At 66.6% G+C, this 19,777-nt stretch overlaps 2 protein-coding genes across 4 annotated transcripts; one reads left to right on the top strand and one right to left on the bottom strand.

The window, feature by feature from the left end:
* Window positions 1–264: 264 nt before the first annotated feature.
* On the bottom strand, window positions 265–12,498 carry SEMA4B (semaphorin 4B). Of its 3 annotated transcripts, none has more exons than XM_053988933.1 (15): window positions 12,489–12,498; window positions 7,362–7,506; window positions 4,755–4,915; window positions 4,448–4,510; window positions 4,229–4,327; window positions 4,003–4,114; window positions 3,636–3,752; window positions 3,378–3,535; window positions 3,044–3,225; window positions 2,808–2,958; window positions 2,463–2,673; window positions 2,268–2,383; window positions 1,964–2,127; window positions 1,796–1,890; window positions 265–1,652 (listed from the first exon to the last, which is right to left on the bottom strand). In XM_053988933.1, exons 2-15 carry the CDS (start codon window positions 7,447–7,449, stop codon window positions 877–879), a joined length of 2,493 nt encoding a protein of 830 aa, XP_053844908.1. In that variant the 5' UTR covers window positions 7,450–7,506; window positions 12,489–12,498; the 3' UTR covers window positions 265–876. The 3 variants fall into 3 exon arrangements, with proteins under 3 accessions (XP_053844908.1, XP_053844906.1, XP_053844907.1); XM_053988931.1 differs by lacking the exon at window positions 12,489–12,498 and adding an exon at window positions 8,699–8,792; XM_053988932.1 differs by lacking the exon at window positions 12,489–12,498 and adding an exon at window positions 7,671–7,711.
* Window positions 12,499–15,029: 2,531 nt separating this feature from the next.
* Window positions 15,030–19,450, top strand: IDH2 (isocitrate dehydrogenase (NADP(+)) 2). The gene is made up of 11 exons (XM_053988044.1): window positions 15,030–15,150; window positions 16,093–16,184; window positions 16,556–16,721; window positions 17,117–17,277; window positions 17,360–17,503; window positions 17,938–18,074; window positions 18,170–18,321; window positions 18,395–18,507; window positions 18,592–18,689; window positions 18,806–18,898; window positions 19,253–19,450. The coding sequence occupies exons 1-11, from the start codon at window positions 15,060–15,062 to the stop codon at window positions 19,338–19,340; spliced, it is 1,335 nt and encodes a 444-aa protein (XP_053844019.1). The 5' UTR covers window positions 15,030–15,059; the 3' UTR covers window positions 19,341–19,450.
* The last annotated feature ends 327 nt before the right edge of the window (window positions 19,451–19,777 follow it).

Genomic DNA, 19,777 nt, shown 5'->3' with positions numbered 1-19,777 from the left:
CCCCAGGCACGGCCCCAGGACAGCCCGGGGCTGCGGAGTGACAGCCTGCCAGTAGGTCACAGGGACACAGCCGCTGTCCCTGCAGGGCCCCGCGTGCCCTGGCCCAGTGCTCAGCCAAGCACGTGTGGAGGGGACTCCACAGAGCTGACGGCCAGCACGGTCCTCTGGCCCCCTCTGAAGCCATGGGCAGATCTTCCTCTGACTGCAGTGCGGGCCAGACGTGGGACAGTTCTGGCCCAGGAAGGCGCTCAGCCCTGCCGCACAGACGTGTCTGAAGGACTTTATATAAAAACAAGAGACGTTTCCGCACACGCACGTGGGGCCGCGGGGGCGTCCCTGCCCACCCAGCGCAGGGGAAGCTGTTCCCAGCTCCCCTTCCCCGGACACAATTCACATTTTCCACATACCAAAAACGAACCAAGCACAGACACACAGCACATGCCGCGGGGCTGGCCCTGCCCAGCCGCACGCGTGGCCCTGGGTCCCCCGCGGGACGTCACAGTGAGGTGGGGCACGAGGGGTCTGCGGCTGCCCCCTCCTGCCCTCTGCATAGAGGGGGTCAGGGCCTGGCAGAGCCCGCACCAGCAGCGTGAGCCAGGAACCGTGTCTATCCCTGCAGCAGGGACGCTGGGCTGGAACCGTCCTGCGGGTCCCTGGAAGGCGTGAGGCACCCCTCACACCCACAAGTACCGAGGTGATGCCCAGGGAGCCCGCCAGGGTCTAGACCCCGCTGGCCGGTGGGTGCTGCCGCAGACGGTGGGTGCCAGGCTCTGGGCATGCACACACAGACAACACAGACCCTGGCAGTGGTGCATGGTCCAGTGAGGCTCAGCAGAGCAGAGGCAGTTGTGAGTGAGGGCTCGGCGCTCATCCCCCTCACACCACCGAGTCCTGGATCTCGGAGCCCAGGCGCACCCGGGGTCTTTGGCAGGCAGGAGACACCTCCACGAAGCTGTCACGGACGTGGAGAGGCCTCTTCTCTGACTCAGAGAAGGTGCGTGGGGGCCCTGGGGGCTCATGCACAGGGGTACTGACGATGTAATTGTCCTGCAGGGCCTGGTAGCCCTTGTGCTCAGGAGCCGTGCTGGGCAGGCTGCTGCCATTCAGGGGCAAGCTCTCCACTGGCTTGCGGGGTGGCTTCTGGTGCCTGCTAGGGTCGCCGGGCTCCAGCAAGGCCTTCATGCCGTCACGGTGCCGGTGCAGGACAAAGAAGGCCAGCACGAGGACGGCAGCAGCGAAGAGCACACACATCACCAGGAACTCGGTCCAGTAGGTCTTGCCGTCCAGCCGTGCTGCAGCACTGCCCACAGCTGAGGTGCTCCGGGACGTGCTGACCGTCTCCAGGGTGTCACGGCCAGCAGCCACCTTCCTGCCAGAGCTTGCTGGCCCAAGGGCCGGCTCTTGCACGCCCACGCAGTAGCTGGCCATCAGCTTGCGGAACCCCTCCTCCAGCGACCAGCACTCATAGGTGCCTGCACGCTCTGGGCTGCCCACCAGAATGAGGGCCCCGTCGGGCAGCACCAGGTAGGAGGCGTTGACAGGCGCCCCGTTGTGCAGCCAGTGCCGCGAGGCCAGGTTGGAGAGCAGCCGGCACGGCAGCAGCCGCACTACGTTGGGAGGTAGCTGGATCTGCTGGCACGGGGCGCCTGAGGCTGCAGAGAGAACCCATGGGAACGTCAGCGAGGGGACCCCAGCTGCGGGCAGGGGGCCAATGGGAGCATGGTGGAGCAGGAGTCTGGGATGTGGGGGAGCCGCCCAGACACGCAGTCACACGGCAGCACCAGCGGGAGCTCACCTGGGGCCAGCAGGATGCGGGGACGGGGCTGGGAGGCGTTGGCCAGCTGGCAGAGCCGCTCCGTGTCAGCAACCTCGATGTCCTGTGCCCAGAGCCTGGGAACAGAGTGAGGACAGGGCAGTGGGGTGCCGTGGGGTGGAGGGGCATGGCGGAGGGTGCAGCACTTACTGTGGGTGTGCCGGGGGATGTGGGGTGACCCTGCGGCAGGCACCCCGGCTCCAGGCGCAGAAGGGGTCCCGTGCCAGCACACATTCCCCGCAGCTGCGGTACAGGCTGCAGTTGGCAAAGGGCACCTGGGCCACTGCTGCGTAGGTGGCTGCGTAGACAAAGCCCTGCGGGAGGGGACACGCTGGGGTCAGCGGGGCGGGCTCCTGCACACCCCTGCCTTCCCAGGTCTCTGTCCCCCAGCCCACAAACAGGACCAGCCCCAAGCAGGCTGAGCCCCCAGTGCCCCCCTCGCCCTGGCTCCTGCCTGGTCCTGGTCCAGCAGCAGCTGGAGAATGGGCTGCCCGTCAGGGAAGAGGCGGATCTCCTCGATGATGTGCACGCCGTGGTTCACCCGCACAGCCTTGTGCAGCCGCCCGTCGTCTGCAAACAGAGGGGCTGTGCTGAACAGGGCCGGGCTGCAGGGCACACACCCTGCCCCCCAGAGCCCGCCTGCACCCACCCGTGCCCAGGAAGAGGACGTCGTAGGTGCCGTGCAGGCCCTGCGCGCGGTGCACGCCGATCTGCCGGTAGCGCTGGTGGCTCTGCAGCAGCAGCGGCTGGCTGCGCACGGGGCTGTCCATCAGGAAGTGGTCCTTGATAAAGTTCAGCACCCGATCTGGCATCTGCAGCGATGAATTGATCTTCAGGTGCCGTGTGTGGCTGGTGATGCACTGCAGGGAAAGGAAGGGGCTCAGAAGGGTTTGTGGAAGTGGCTGGGTACCATGCTGTGGCAGCCATTGGGACCGGGAGAGCAGCGGGGCAGCGCCGCGTCCCGTGCTCGGGCGGGTGCCAAGGGGCCACCTACCATGCCTGGCCGGGGCTCTGGCACGGGGCTGGTGTCCGTGTACCACTGCTGCGTCTCGCGGTTCACCTCCTTGTAGAGCCCGCCGAAGGCTCGCTGCACGCTGCGCATGGGGAAGGCGCAGACGGCCGAGCTGCCCAGTCCGCCCTTGTTCCTGGTGAGGACAGGCAGAGCCCGCGGCAGGATCAGGCCCTGGCTCTGACAAACCTCCCGTGCTGCCCCGGGTCCCCACCACTCACCACTGCGAGGTGAAGACACCGTAGAAGAGTGTCTCCCTCCAGCGCAGCTCACCCGGGGTGAGCACAAAGATGTCCTGCAGCACGTTGAAGGGGAACCCATCCTCAGGGTGTGAGCAGAGCAGCTGTGCCTTCAGGAAGGTTGTCCAGCGCCGCTGCAGCACGCGCTCCCCGCCCTGGTCCCCCTGCGGCACAGCGGGTCAGGGCCCCACGCGCTCACTGAACGCAGCGGGGCTCCAGGCACCGAGATAGGCAGGATGGCCCCACATCCCCCCACCCCAGCAGTGAGTCACAGCCCAGGCACAGCCCCCGCACGCCCCTGCTGCCTTATGCCCACCTTGCACACACGTGCGATGCGGGAGACGATGGTGTTCTCAAAATAGTCAAACTCCTTCCCGGTCTCGCTGAAGAAGAAGTAGACCTTGTCGTCGTCGCCCTCAGGGTTGCCGGCAGGGAGGCTCTCCCGCAGGTAGGCTGAGCCCACGAACACTGGGTCTGGGGGCACAAGCACCCTCAGCACTACTGGCCCCATCCTTTGCCTCCCACGCTGCAGGGGAGAGGGACCCCGAGCAGCCGTGCCAGCCCCAGCACTCACCTTGCAGCCAGTTGAGGGAGTTCTCGGTCTTGAGGGCGATGCGGCTCTCCTGGCTGCGGGAGATGGTCGGCTCATTGCTCTGGAAGTTGCTGACGGTCCCGGCGTAGAGCTCGCCGTCTGCCAAAGACATGTTCCTGCTGGGACCCGCCACGCGCCACAGCACGGCCCTGCGTCCTGCCGGGGCTGTGACAGCCCGGCCTTGGCTCGGCTTGGCCGGGCAGACGCAGGGAGGGAGAGGCACGGGGACGAGGGCAAAGGTCCCAGGGCACTGCAGGGAGGGTGAGGGCTCCAGGGTGGCGCAGGGAGGGCAAGGGTCCCGAGGCAGCGCAGGGAGGAAGGGCGAGGGTCCCAGGGTGTTGTGCCTTACCGACCATGACAGCTGTGGAGCGGTACTCAGGGTCAAAGGGGCAGCGTCCCTTCCCGTCCTCCAACACCACCTTCCCCGACGCGTCCCGCTCCAGGCTGAAGTGCTGCACGTTCTGCAGCAGGGCGAGGCTGTGAGCCAGCAGCACTTGTCCCAGTGCCAAGGACCCCACTGCAGGGCCCTGACGGCACAGGGGGGGACCTGCCGGGGACCCTGTTCCCATACTCACGATGTAGGCGCAGGCTGGGCTGAAGGCGCAGGTCCCACAGGTGTACAGGTGGGTGCTGTTCAGCTGCAGCAGCAGCTTGATGTAGTTGTGACAGTCCTTCTGTGGGGGTCAGAGGACCCAGCTCAGTCCTTGGCTCAGCTGCCTCACCCACACTCACCCTGCACAGGGCGCTGCCCACACCCACCACTGCCCCCGATGCCTGCTCGCAATGGGGCTCACCTGGGGGTCCTTGCCCTTGAACACACACTGCCTCTTCTTCTCCTCATCTGCACTCCACAGCAGCTGTGGAGAAGGGACAGTCACTGGGAGCCCCCCATCCCTGGCTGGTTCACGCACACCCTCCTTGGGCTTGTTCATGGCAACCACATTCTCCCCACCTCAAACATCCTGCTCTGGGGCAGTTGCTCCTCAATGCACGATGGCTCACACAGACCCAAAATGCTGGTGGGGAGCAGATCCCCTGCACTCCAGCTAGCTGGGTGCCCCCTCCCTCCCCAAGGGCCGCCCAGCCCATCCCTGGGCTCACCCTATGAACTGGGGAGCTGGGCTGAAAGTTGCTGGTGTTGAGGCTGAGGAGCAGCTCTCGTGCCCCCAGGTAGAGGGTCCCACCGTCCGGGCTCAGCAGCAGGGCTGTGTAGTTGGACACCCCAGGTGCCTCAAAGCGCCGCACTACTCTCTCGGCCGAGTCTGTGGGGCAAAGAGGGACAGGCATCAGCCTCGTGCTGGCACCTGACCCCAGGACCCTGCACCACGGCTGCTCCCAGCCCCTCTGCCCAGCACCTTGGCCGTGCCACCCACCCGGAGCAGCCAGGGCTCTGCCCACACTGCCAGACACACGTGGCACCACACACGGCAGTGAACTGTGCAGGGCTGTGGTAGTGCCCAAGGCCACCACGAGGCACAGCCCGTCCTGGCCCTGAGGATGCCACAACAGCCCTGCCTAGCACTGGGGCAACTGCCCAGCCACGTCCAGCCCTAGAGCTCAGCCCTGCAGCATGGGAGGCTCAGCCCAGCCCAGGCCCACAGGGACCCCAGCCCCACCGCAGGGGGAGATGAGTGCTGGGAGCATCCTCCTGCCCCAGCCCGCAGGGCTCAGCCTCTGCCAGGCACAGGGCTCAGCCCCGTGCTGCCCTGCTGGATGTGGGGCTCAGCTCGCTGCTGCCCACGCTGGCCCACGGGGCTCAGCCCCTGCCGGACATGGGCCAGCGGCCATGCAGAGTCAGGGAGTGCCCGTCCTGTCCCATCCCATCCCGTCCCGTCCTGTCCCGCGTGGGTGGCCTGGCCCCGGAAGCCCTTCCTCTCCTACCGCCGCTCTGAATCAGATGGGCCTGGCTGCGTGAGCAGGACACGTCGGGCTGACTCACGCTGCCAACTCCCTGACCCCTGACACTCTGGGGACTCCCCGGCCTCCCCCCACACCCTGCCTGCTCCCAGAGTCCCACCAGGACAACCCCAGAGCTCCTGCCAGGCCCTGCCTGGCAAGAGCCAATGTGAGGGATCGAGGAGCTGTGGGGCGCTGGTGCTGTGGGGTGGAACCCCATAGCTCTCACCTCCCATTGCCCCACAAACCCCAGGTACCTCTAGATGGGGCAGCATCTCCCCCCATTGCGGGGGGCTCAGCTGGCCCCAGCACCAGCCCAGCTCTCCCAGTGGTGCAGAGAGGAGGAAGCTGATGCCCCAGGGCATCCTCCTGTGAGGGGTCCTGCACCCTCGTGGCAGCATGATGCCACCGGAGGTGGGCACAGCAGCGGAGGGGCAACGGGGCCCCTGTGCCTTGCAGAGCTGTGCCGACATGGGGAGCTAGCTGCTGGTGTTCCTGCCAGGGACCTGTCAGGACAAGACCTGCTTCTTCCAGACAAACCTGCTGCAGGCACATCCAGTGCTCCCAGGGGAGCAGCTCCCAGCTCCTCCCTCCCACCAACCGCAGCCCCACGTGGCCACGCTCCATGGGAGCCGCCACCGGACACACACCGGCCACCGGCCGGCGCTCCCCGCCCAGCTCCTCCCGCCTCGCTGGGGTCCAGGCCGGGATCCCCAGGCACTGCCCGTGGCTGCAGCCCCACAGCTCCCACAGGTGTGCGGAGCACGGGGCAGAACCGGTCTGTGCAGGCAGGGCCAGGCAGCGCGGCTCAGCACGGCACAGCACGGCATGGCACGATGCCGAGCTGGTTGTCTCACTGGGTCCCAGCCTCCCGTCCAGCTCAGCAGGTCCCACATCTGCTGGAGCCGCCACGGCCGTGGCCAGCGGTCATGGGAGCATGTGGTGGGGCCACATCTACAGCAGTGAGCTGCAGCACGCTGAGCCACGGAGCACTCGCAGCTGCCCAAACCACGGCACCCTCCCAGCACAGGACGGGATGGGCTTTGCTGGCCGGCAGCAGCTGGATCCAGCCACCTTCTGGCAGCACAGCCGTGGGTGGCTCTCCCCCACACGGCACAGCTGCCAGGGCTCAGCCCAAGCTGCCCCACGGCTCGCCCAGCCTGTGCCAGCTGCTGGGGGGCTCTGCAGGGCAGGAGGGGGCTGCAACCAGGCCCTCCACTTGTCACAGCTCTGCCTGGCCTAGCAGCCTCCCGGATATCCTTCCCTGGCCCCTGCCCAGTGCAGCCCCCAGCACCCTGGGGCCATGCAGCTGACAAGTGCCTGCAGAGGGGCTCAGAGCCGTCCGGAGCTGAGCACGGCACAGAAAGGGGCTGTGGCGTGTCCCCCATCCCAGGGACACACTGAGCAGGGAGGGAGCCCACGGCAGAGTCCCCCGGCCGGCTCAGCCCACCCCATCTGGTACAGAACACGGCCGCCACCAGAGCCCTGCTGGCGGAGGCACAAGTGGCCCTGGGTGCCCCCGACACACGGCCCCCGGTGCGGGTCTGGACGCGGGGCTGCGCGTCCCTACAGCCCGCAGCATCCCCGGGGCTCTGCCCCGGCCCTTGCCCATGTCCCGCTGGCAGAGGGTTCCCCGAGTCCTGGGGAGCTGGCGGGGCTGTCACACGGCGTTTCCACGCGGCGTACAGAGCCCGAGGGGACGCGGGACGCTCCGCCGCCCCGGGGGAGACCCCAGCCGGAGCCCTCGGCGGGGGCTGACTCCCTTCCCGGTGCCGGCGGACCCTCACCCACCGAAGGTCAGCGAACACTCACCGTAGGGCAGGCTGACCCGCGGGACAGGCTCCGGAGCCGCCGAGAGCAGCAGCGCCGCCAGGACCGGCAGCACCGGCCGCGCCGCCATCCCGGACCGAGCCGCGGGGCTCCGCCGCGGCCGCGAAGCCGCCCGGGCGCTGGAGACCTGCGGGGAGAGAAGGGGCTCAGCGGCTCGGTACGGCACGGCCCGGCCCCCCGCCCCGCCCCGCCCGCCGCTCGGCACCGGGCGTAGCAGCCACGGGCGGAGCCCCGCCCGGCCGGACCGAACCGGCCCCGCCCGAGCCCTCCTGATCTGTCCCCGAGCCGTACCCAGCCGTTCCCGGCCGCACCGATCCGCTCCAGTCCCCCACCCCACCCGTGCCCCGGGCGGGGTGGGCCGCTCGGAAGAGGAGGCGGGCGGTTCCCCGCCCGTACCGCCCCCACGGGACCCGGCCCCAGCCCCCGCCCCGCGGCCGTCACGGTCCGGAGGGAACGGGGCTTTGTCCCCGGCGCTAGCGGCAGCCGGGGTCTCCCTGCAACCTCCTCCACCCCCGCGGCAGGGAAATCCGGTGGGCCCGGGATCCCGGGGGTGGTCCAGGAGGGGCTGGCTGGGACTGCATCTTGCTGTCCCCGGAAAAGCCGTCCCGGGAGTGTCCCGCTGTGCTGGGAACAGCTCGGCCCCATGGCTGCTACCAGAGCCGCCCCCTTGCCCACGGCCACACTGCTGGGGCTGGGGGCTCTGGTCGGAGCCCAGCGCTCCCTGCCCTCCCTCGGGAGACACGGGGTACCACGGGGTGCCTGAGCCAGCCCCACCATGGCGACACATCCCTGCCGGCCCCTGTGCCCGTCCCAGGGGTCCCGGGGTGGCCATGCCGCCGAGCAGGTAGTGACGGGCAAGATCCTCTGCCTGGCCCTCGGGGGGCTCTGTCCCTGGCTGGGGTGTGGGGAGGGCTCACAGCCCCACAGCCCTCAGAGCACTGCCCACCCGGGCAGCCGCGCCCACGCAACTGGTATTAATGACAACTCCTTACATCGCCATGGCAACAGGGACGGGGGACAGAGGGATGGGGTCCGGGGATTCCCCTGCAGTAGGCAGCACTCCTGGGGCCAGGGTACCCCGCGCTGCCCTCCCAGTCTGGGGTGTGGGGCAGAGCTTCCCATGTCCTCCTTGGTCAGTCCCAGCCCTGGACCGCAATGGTGGGACCCACTTGGAGCCCCCTGCCCAGGAGAAATGCTCCCCACACTCGCGGGACAACTGCATCCACACTCCGTGGAGGCCTGTGCCCACACTGCTGAGACAGCCGTGCCCACACTCCCACACTGCCCGCTTGCCACTGCCGGACACTCACAGGCCATACCTGATGTCCAGGGGCTGCGGCTCTGGGGTGCCCCTCTGTCCCAAATGGACTTTGCCCCTTTCCTGTCCCCACTGCTCCTGCTGTTCCTGATGGAGCCTGACGTTCCTTCCCAGGTCTGGGACAGCCCCACAGCTCCACCCCAGCCTTATCAGCAGCACCCTTTGCCCGGGAAGTGGGGCAGACGGGACTCAACGTCACCCAGGTGCACGTCACCCTGAATGGGGGAAGGCACTCACCCTGCCCCATGCCACCTCACGGCACCTTGGGGGGCTCCAGGGACCCGGCTGTCACCTGTGCAGGGTCGTGGTAGGGTTGTGTCAACACCCCGGTGTTATGGCATGCAGCGAGCAGGGAGCCCCTGTGGGGAGGGCAGCTGCTCTGGGGTGAGCAGGGAGGGCAGGAGCAGGAGGGAAGGGAAGGGGCAGGCAGGGAGGAAAAGGAGGGCAGAGCAGGCAGGGAGGGAGGGCAGGAAAAGGCAGCAGAACCAGGCCAGAGCCTGTGCCTTTAAGCGCCACTCCAGCGCTGCTGGCAGCCAGGCTGTTTACGCCAAACTCCCATTTATCTCCTGTCCTGCCCACGCAGCTGCCAGCGGGGCAGCGCCGGGGGCACCGCAGCACCCTGCCCCGCTCTGCACTCCAGCAGGCCTGTGCGTGCCCCACGCCCTGCTGCAGGCACTGGCACGCACCAGTGCGGCGGCCGTGCCACCCTCCCTGCCCACTGCCGGCAACGGGGAAACCTCTCTGGGTGTTTGGGCAGCACCAAAACCTGTGGCCTGGGGTCAGCAGGCAGGTGGGGCTGTGATTTCTGCACCAAATTCCCACGCCAGCGCCCGCCACCCCGTTCCCACTGGCAGTGGGTGCCTGGGAAGGCGGCGATGGAACTGGGCAATGCTGCTGCTGCCTGCAGAGAGCGGGACGGGCTGTGTGTGCCTCGCCGCCGCCGCTGCCGCTGCCGCTGCTGCTGCTGCTGCTGCTGCTGCCCACGAGCTCCCACCTTCCTCCGCAGCCTGCCCCAGCACGGCCCCTGCTCAGAGACCCGCGCCCGGCTCGCACACAGCCCACACGCCCGGGCTCTCCCCACCTCCCGGGCTCACACGCACGCCCCCGGCTCGGCAGGCTGCAGGGAGCTGCCAGACGGCAGCCGGCAGTCCCCGCTCCGAGGCACGCACACGCACGGGGTGTGAGCACGCGTGCATGCACACCTGCAGTGCGCGGCGGGCCCGGCACAGCCGCACAGATGCAACAGCCCCAGCTGCTCAGCGCCGGCCGCCCGGAGACTGCGGCTCTCACTGGAGCGGGGATGCCCGGCCCGCAGCTGGAGCGCTTTGCTGCGTCCCGACAGCCTCCTGGGAGGGGCCTCAAGCAGGACGAGGGGCTGGGGCAGCCTCCGGCCCGACAGCCTGACCGGGCTCCCCACGGGGCCCCGGGGCATCCCCCGTTCCAGGCGCACCGGCTGTGACAGCCTGCCTGAGCCAAGGGCCTCCCGCGCTGGGCTGCCCCCCTGCCGCTCTGGCCCACCGTGAGCTCAGACCCTACTGCCAGGACACCCTGGCTGGGGCGCGGGTGGTGGCACACAGCCAGCCCCACACTGCCCCACAGCTGCGGGGCACCTGCACCCAGGGCACTGGGTACCCCACAACGCACACCTGTCTCATGGCTCCCATCACTCCTGCATGACGGCAGAGTCTGTTCTGAGGACAACAGGGTATCCCCACGGTCCACCTGTCCCCTGTGATGCCAGCACCGGCCTGCACCCCACACTATCTGCCCCCCACACTGCCCGCACCCCCACACTGCCCGCACCCCCACACTGCCTGCTTGGGGAGCTGCAGGATACACGGGGTGCTGCATGAGGCCCCCTCTCCTTGCTGGGCAGCCCTGGCACAGGGCAGGGAAGAGCCAGCAGGAACTCCAGCCGGCGAGCACCCTTGGGGGGCTCGGAGCACAGGCACGTCAGCTCCCTGGAGTGCAGGAATGGAGGGTCCAGGCTCAGGGATGGGTGCCTCCTTCCCAGCCAGTCCTGATTCCCCAGAGCCCAACCAGCACTGGTGTCCTCAGCCCCGTGGTACCCTTGGTCCCGTGGCACCCTCGCTACCCTTGCCCTGGTGCTCCCTGGGGTCAGAGGAGGTGCCAGCCCCCTAAGCCGCCCCAGGCCGAGTTGGAGCAGGCACTAGAGCCCGAGGGATGACCCAAAAGCCCATGGGACCCCGACCTTCCCTGCAGCCCAAGACCAGGGGCTGCCTGGGCACCAACAGGTCCTCAGATGCTGTGGCCACATGTCTGGGACACACAGCACATGTGCACCCCACAGGTGCCCAGGGCACATCACACACGTGGGACACGCTGCACACACGCATGTCTGAGTCCCGAGCGGGCACTGACATGCCTCCCGTGAGCGGCCTGTGCCGCCCGTCCCGAGCACTGCGTGCGCCTCCGCGCCCTCGGCCTGGCGTACGCACACCCGGCACATGTAAACACACGCAGAGAGGTCACGCGGTGCTCACGCCCTGGGCGGCAAACACTCGCCTGGGAACGGGCTGTGGGAACGGCCCGGTGCGCCTGCACCCCGCGCACACACGCACACACACAGACACACACAGACACAGAGACACACAGACACACAGAGACACACACAGACACAGACACACAGACACACACAGACACACAGACACAGAGACACACAGAGACACACAGACACACAGAGACACACAGAGACACAGACACAGAGACACACAGACACACACAGACACACAGACACAGAGACACACAGAGACACACAGACACACAGAGACACACAGAGACACAGACACAGAGACACACAGACACGCACACACACAGACACACACAGACACACAGACACACAGACACAGAGACACACAGAGACACAGACAGACACACACACAGAGACACACAGACACGCACACACACAGACACACAGACACACACAGACACACAGACACAGAGACACACACAGACACAGACACAGACACACACACAGAGACACACAGACACGCACACACACAGACACACAGACACACACAAACACACAGACACAGAGACACACAGAGACACACACAGACACAGACACAGAGACACACAGACACGCACACACACAGACACACAGACAGACACACACACACAGACACACAGACACACAGACACACACAGACACAGACACACAGACACACAGACACACACAGACACAGACACAGACACACACAAGCACACTTGCACATGCACACACACCGGCTCAGAGTCACACAGGCACACCCAGCTGCACACACACAGCCACACAGCGATGCACACACACACAGTCCCTCACACACTGCCACTCACACACACAATCACACAGCGATGCACACACACGGTCACACACACATGGTTACTCACACACTGTCACACACACAATCACACAGCGATGCACACGCACAGTCACACGCATTCACACACTCACAGGCACACACCACACGCACACTCTCACATGCACACTCTCACAGTCACACACACGCACACTCTCACACACACGCACACTCTCACACACACGCACACTCTGTCACACGCACACTCTGTCACACGCACACTCTCGCGTTCCCGTGCTCTCCCAGCCCCCCCCCGGCACGCGTCCCTCGGGGTCCCCCGCGCGCGTGCACGCGCCGGCCCGTGCACAGCGCGGTGCACGCGCGCCCGCCGGAGCACGGCCCGTGCACGCGCGCGGCGCGGGCGCGCCCGCCCCTTGCACGCTCGCTCCCCGCACGCGCATCCCGTGCCCGGGGCCCCCCCCCGCTGCTCACCCGCTCGGCGGCTCCGGGGCGCGGCGGGAGCCGCAGGCTGCGGGGGCGGCTCCGGGGTGTTCCCCCCCCCGGCGGTGCGGGGCGGTGCGGGGGCGGCTCCGGGGGGCTCCGCCCGCAGCACAACAAAGGGCCGGCCCGCCCCTCCCCGCCCCGGCCCGGCCCCGCCACCGCGCCGGGGGCCCCGGGGGAGCGAGGGCTGGGGGCGGCCGCTCCTGGCCGGGGAGTCGTCGCCGCTTCTGGGGGAGGGAACTGGAGGGGCCTGTGCCTGCCCCCCACGGTTTCTGGGATGGCACCGGCCCTGAAGGGGTCGTGCTGGTGTGCCCAGAACTGAGTGTTTCAGCCCCAGCACACTGAGGGGCTTCCAGCACCATGGGGCTACTGGGGAGCCTGGCTGGGGGGCAGCACCCACTGGGGGCCCTTCCTGGGGGTCCCTGCTAGCAGGGGTGGCTATGGGGACACCTAATTCCTGTGTACACCTCGAGCATCATGATGAGATCTTGTGGTGGTAGCGAGCTCAGGGAGTTTGGGGTAATTCATGGGTCTGGGCACCTCACGGCGACGTGTGGCTCTGTGGGGTTCAGGGATACCGCGGCCACGGGTGTCCCCTCAGGGGCACACTCGGAGCTGGTGGCTGGCAGCCGGGTGTCAGCAGCACCCAGAGCTGCTGGGATCACTGAAACACTGCCTGTGCTGGGCGGGCAGGAGTGCCCAGAGGGGTCCCAGGCAGGGTCATGCTGGCAGCTCCAGGAGGTCGGATGGTTGCCCAAGGGGGGGGACACAGCCCCCACTCCAGCCTGCGGGCCAGCAGCTCTGGGCGGTGCTGCGGGCTCCTGCATTTGCGGGCAGCGCGAGGAAGCACGGCCCCTGTCAGCCCCCGCTGCCCCTCCACGGGCAGGCACAGGGCAGCGGGGCACACACGGAGCCCCACACCATGTCCTTCTTATGCTCTGGCCGGGTCACAAACCTGCGGGCCCTGTCACCCCCTGAGGTGCCGGCCCTGCCAGCACTCTCATGTCCCCAGGGCGGCCACGCCGGGGACACTGGAGTGGCACAGCGGGGAGGGTGGCTGGGCTGCGGCCGGGCATGAACGGGCGGTGCCTTTGTCTGGGGCCTTCCCTGGCCTTGTGCCACATGGCCGCTCTCGTCCTTTCCTCGCGGGGGGACTGCCCCGGCGCTGGCCTGACCTCGTCCTGCCGGCGCTGCGGTCACTGGGCGGCTCCAACCGCGGGGCCAGGGCAAGGGCAGCCAGGGGGGCAGCTGGGGCGGCGGCCAGGCAGCCCCGAGCAGTGCTGGCACACGGTGGGAGCAGGGACACCCCGAGCGCTGCTGACCCCCCCGCCACTGCGGGCCCGCGGCTCCTGCTCTGGTTAATGTTAAAGCCGGCAGACGTCAACGACTGCCGCAGCTCCCCCAGCCCCTCCGCCGGGGGCTGCCAGCTCCAGGGCTGTTTTTCCTCCTGGAACAGGCTCTGCCCGTCCCATGTGGCTAAAAAAAGCCATCGGCTTGGCTGGGACAGCAGGACAACAAATTCCCAGCCCGAGCAGCCTCCCGGCAACCCTGGCACGCTCCATGCACCTTCTTGGGGTGCCCCTGGTGTGCATCGCCCCCGTCGTCATCGTCGTTGTAGTCGTCGTTGTCATCCTCCTCCTCCTCCTCCTCCTCCTCCTCCCCACGCGGGGGCCAGGAGAGGTGAAGGTCCCTGGTGGAACAGTGGCAGTTGCCCTTGTCCTGCTGGATCCAGCTGCCGAGTCACGCGCCAGCCGTGAGCAGGGACGCCGGCTTCCATGTAGGGTCAGGCTGTGTCTGCATGCCCCCCAACCCCGCGGTACCCCCCCCAGTTTCACACGGAGTTTTGCAGCTGGGTTTGGTCCCAGTTCTATGAGGGTTTTAACAGCTGGCTTTGATCCTGGGGATGTCTGATGCCCGTTCCACGAGGGGTTTTGCAAATCGGTCTGGTCCCGGGGGGTGGGGCCATTCACAATTCCACGAGGCATTTTAAACCCGTGTGTGATCCCCAGGTTTCGTTTCATTTCTGATCCCAGGCAGGGTTTTGCAGCTAGGTCTGGTCCCAGGGGGTTTTGTTCCCTGTTCCACGAGGGGATTTACAACCGGATCAGGTCCTGGGGGAGTTTGGTGCCTGATCCCTGTGGGGTTTGGCAACCGAGTCAGATTCCATGGAGGGTGGTCCAGATCCCACGCAGGGTTTTACAGATAGATTTGGTCCTGGGCCAAATCGGGCCTGGCCTCAATTCCACACGGCATTTTACAGACGGGTCTGATCCCGGGTGGGTTTGGTTCTCACTCCACCTGGGGTTTGGCCACTTACGCGCAACCCCGACGTACCGAGGGATGCAACATCCCTTCGGTGGGGACGGGGCGTGCTGCGGATCGCGGCCGCGCTGTGCTCTGGCACTGGGGCGGGATGCAGCAAAGTCCCGACCCCACCGCGGGACCCCGCGCGGGCCCCTCCGCAGCCCCCGCGGGGCCCCACGAGGGGAGCCGGGGCTCTGTCCCGCCCCGGGGCGGAGAGAACCGCGCCCCGGTGTCCGCCCCGTCGTGTCCGCCCACGCCATGGCCGCCCGTTACCTCCGCGCTGCCCCGGCGCTCAGCCGCCTGCCCCGCTGCCCGCCGCCCGCCGCCGGCGCGGGGCAGCGCCGGCACTGTGAGTGGGGACACCCTGGGGGGATGTGGGGGAGACCTCGGCGTTCCGGGGCTGCGCCCGCCGCGAGCCGGGAGTGCTCCGGACCCACGGGGGGGCGGCGGCTCGGATTCTTTTGGGGGGCGGTGTCTGAAATCGGATCCGGACTCACGCGTACTGACGGTCCGGTCCGCGGGCCTTTTGCGGACCCACGCCGGGTTTTGTAGCTAGGTCTGGTCCTGGGGGGTTTGGTCCCGGTTCTCCGGGGGGTTTCACAGATGAATTTGGTCCCTGGGGAATTTGGTCCCTGTTCCACGTGGCGTTTTGCGCTCCAGCTCGTACCTGGTCTGAGCCTGGTGTGTGGGGGGGGGGGGTCGCTCAAGGTCCGCGACCAACGCGGGATTTTGCCCCCCCAGGAGGGTTCACTCTTGGTCATGGTACCACGCAGAGTTTTGTTGCTTATCAATGCTCAGGTCCCACTCAGGGAGGGTCACCTCTGCTGTGGGTACCACGTGTGGTTTTACAGCCTGACCCACAGACAGGTTTGGCACCCAGGGGGGTTTAGTCCTGGTCCAGGAACCACACAGAGATTTGCACCTCGGTTTGTGCCTGAGTCTGGCCCCAGGGGACTGCACCTGCTCCTGGTTCTGGTCCCATCCTTGATCTCACTGAGGCGTTGGAGCCCAGCTTACGCGTGGATCCCACTCTGGGAGGAATGTGTCCCCATCCCTGTGCCCCTCACGTGCTGGTTTTGCACTCTGACCCCTGCTCCAGCAGTGGTGGCCCCAATAACTGGCCCAGACTCCAGCGGGGCTTGCCCCTGACCTGTACCTGTGCCTGAGCCAGGGTGGCACCCACACCTGACTGGGCAGGGCTGTGTGGTCCCGACAGGATGCCCTGGCCCCACACAGGGGTGTGGAGCTGTGGGACCAGGGGTGCACCCCTAACACCCCCCCCGCTCTCCAGATGCTGACAAGCGGATCAAGGTGGCAAACCCGGTGGTGGAGATGGACGGGGACGAGATGACGCGGATCATCTGGGCCTTCATTAAGGAGAAGGTGATGGGGTCCCGCCCCAGGAACGGGCGGGTGTGGCACAAGTGGAGCTGGGACGTTGTACGGGGAACCGGTGATCCCTGTGCTGCCCTCTGTCTGTCCCTCCCGCCTCTGTCCCTCTGTCTGCAGGAAGCAGGTTGTAAAATCGGCACAACTACCAGAAGGGCTTTTAAGTGAGGCGGTTCTGGGCAGCAGGAGCTGTCTCACGCAGGGAGGCCTGTCCAAGGCAGGGGGGATCGTTCTGGTCAGCAGAACCATCTTGGGCAGGCAGCCAGGCTGGGCCGGGATGGGTGCCAGGGCTGGCCATGCTGTGGTGCTGCTCCCCAGGCACCTCGCACTGTCCCCCCCATTCTGACACTCTCCTGGCCCCTCAGCTCATCCTGCCCAACGTGGATGTCCAGCTAAAATACTTCGACCTGGGGCTGCCACATCGGGACAAGACAGATGACCAGGTCACCATTGACTCAGCTCTGGCCACCCAGAAGTACAGCGTGGCTGTCAAGTGTGCCACCATCACGCCTGATGAAGCCAGGGTGGAAGGTGGGCAGGGGCAAGGGGCCGAGCTCCCGTCGCTGTGGGGGGGTGCTGGCAGCTCTGTGGGGTGCTGAGTCTCCTGTCTGTGCCCCTTGGGGTCAGCAGTGCCTTCCCACTGCCAGCTCAGGTTTCTGGTGGGCTGGGAGCTGCACCGTACTCAGTGCTGTGCCCCCATCCCCACCCTGGGGGCTCAGGGCTGCTGTGGGGACCCCACGGACCTGGGACTGGGGACACAGTGACCTCTGCCCTGTGCCAGCCATGATCTCATGCTGGCTGTCCCTCCCCTTGCAGCAGGGTCTGGCAGCAGCCCGTGGCACAGTGGAGCTGGGTGCTGGGCAGGAGCCACGTGCTTCAGAGGGGCTGGGGGGGTCGTTCAGGGGTCCCATCTGCATGCCCCACAGAGTTCAAGCTGAAGAAGATGTGGAAGAGCCCCAATGGCACCATCCGAAACATCCTGGGGGGGACGGTGTTCCGGGAGCCCATCATCTGCAAGAACATTCCTCGTCTGGTGCCCGGCTGGACCAAGCCCATCACCATTGGCCGCCACGCCCACGGTGACCAGGTGAGCCAGCGCAGCACGGCTGGCCAGCAGCTGCCCCAGCCCCTGCCCCAGCCCCGCCTGACGCTCTGCCTGGCCCCCGCAGTACAAAGCCACCGACTTCGTGGTGAACAAGTCCGGGACGTTCAAGCTGGTCTTCACGCCAAAGGACGGCAGCGGGCCCAAGGAGTGGGAGGTGTTCAACTTCCCCGGCGGCGGCGTGGGCATGGGCATGTACAACACGGATGAGGTACATGGCATGGGCATGGGCATGGGCATGTACAACACGGATGAGGTACATGGCATGGGCGTGGGCATGGGCACGTACAACATGGTACAAGGTACATGCTGTGGGCATGGGCATGTACAACACAGATGAGGTACATGGCATGGCCATGGCATGGGCACATACCACACGGTACAAGGTACATGCTGTGGGCATGGGCATGTACAACACAGATGAGGTACATAGCATGGGCATGGGCATGTACAACATGGTACAAGGTACATGGTGTGGGCATGGGTATGTACAACAGGGATGAGGTACACGGTGTGGGCGTGGGCATGTACAGCTCAGACGAGGTGGGGCTCGGGGAGCCCCTGCAGGGCAGTGTGCCTTGCCGCCCAGGGGAGGTGCCAGGCTGAGGGACAGGGTCCCACGAGGTCCACGTGCTTCCCTTGCAGTCCATCTCTGGCTTTGCGCACAGCTGCTTCCAGTACGCCATCCAGAAGAAGTGGCCGCTCTACCTGAGCACTAAGAACACCATCCTCAAGGCCTATGACGGGCGCTTCAAGGACATCTTCCAGGAGATCTTTGATAAGTATGGACCTGCGTTGGGGTCTGGGCTGTCCTGGGGGTGCTGGCAGTGAGACCCACGTGGGGTGAGCACGGCTGACCCCTGGCCTGGGCTCCCAGGCACTACAAGACGGAGTTTGACAAGCTGAAGATCTGGTACGAGCACCGGCTCATCGATGACATGGTTGCCCAGATGCTGAAATCCTCCGGCGGCTTTGTCTGGGCCTGCAAGAACTACGACGGGGATGTCCAGTCAGACATCCTGGCCCAAGGTGGAGCAGGGTAGGGTGTGGTGGACTCTGCATCATCACCCCGGGAGCTGTCCTGACCCCTGTCCCACCGCAGGGTTCGGCTCCCTGGGCTTGATGACCTCTGTCCTGGTGTGTCCGGATGGGAAGACCATTGAGGCCGAGGCCGCCCACGGCACCGTCACCCGCCACTACCGGGAGCACCAGAAGGTGGGCAGAGCCCGTGAGCTGCCTGTGCCAGGCTGCCCACGGCGTGGCGTCCACACCAGGCAGCTGACCGCTCTCTCTGCGCAGGGACGACCCACCAGCACCAACCCCATTGCCAGCATCTTCGCCTGGACACGCGGCCTGGAGCACCGCGGCAAGCTGGACAGCAACCCCGACCTCATCAGGTGAGGATGAGGGTGGGGATCCCCGGGTGAAGGTGCCTGCCAGCAGCTGCTCTGGTCGCAGTCGTGGCAGGGCCCGTGGCACCAGCTGTGCAAACTTTCCCCAAACCTGTCCCCAGGTTTGCGCAGACGCTGGAGAAGGTTTGTGTGGACACAGTGGAGAGCGGGACCATGACGAAGGACCTTGCTGGCTGCATCCACGGCCTCGCCAAGTACGGGTGGCTCTCAGGGCAGAGCAGGGGGGCAGCCACCGGCACTAGGGCAGCGTGGCTGCACGGGTGACCGTGCGGGTGGAGTGACCCTGTTTGGTGGCCACAAGAACAGCATAGTGACCACAAGGACGGGCTGGCCCTGCAGGGCAGCCTCAAGGGTAGGAAAGTGACCAGGAGCTGGCTGTGCACAGTGGCCACGGGTAGCTGCTGGCCTCTCTGGACAGTCCCCAGGGAGTCGGGATGGCTATTCACAACTGATTGGGTTGGGCAGGGGCCACAGCCTGGACCCAGGGCTGCGGTGCCTGTGGGAGGAGGCAGGCAGGGACCCCCAGCAATCCCTGTCTGTCTCTGCAGCGTGAAGCTGAATGAGCACTTTGTGAACACTACCGACTTCCTCGATGCCATCAAGAACAACCTGGACAAGGCTCTGGGCAAGAAATAGGAGACAGCCTCCCCATCTCTGGGATGGATGGGGCTGGGAGGGGCCCAGTGCCCCCTCCCCCAGCTCTCCAGCACAGCTCAGGAACAGTTGAATAATTTTTCTAAAGTTTTCTTAGGAGTGTTTTTAAAGCCTTTGTAGCAGGGGAGTGTAGGGGTGGGGGGCGTGTGGGGGTGTGTCTGTCCTTCCCTGATTCCTGTACCCCAGAACCGTGTGGTGCCATTAAATACCTCCCCAGCCATGGCACAGCACCTGGCACAGCTTTACACTGCGGGCACGGGGCCAGCCAGAGCCCTCAGCTCAGCCTTGCCAGCCTGGGGGGGCCATGCACTCCAGCATTTTGGCATTGGCCTGAGGGTAGCACATGGGGGTCCCCAGCCCTGCCGTGCTGAGGAAGGGTCAGGGCAGGCCAAGGCTGTGGCCATCTCCAAGGCTAGCAG

This window comes from Vidua macroura, chromosome 12 (assembly GCF_024509145.1).
Source record: "Vidua macroura isolate BioBank_ID:100142 chromosome 12, ASM2450914v1, whole genome shotgun sequence".
NCBI classification, from domain to species: Eukaryota; Metazoa; Chordata; class Aves; order Passeriformes; family Viduidae; genus Vidua; species Vidua macroura.
This window is presented reverse-complemented; position numbering and strand designations above follow the sequence as displayed.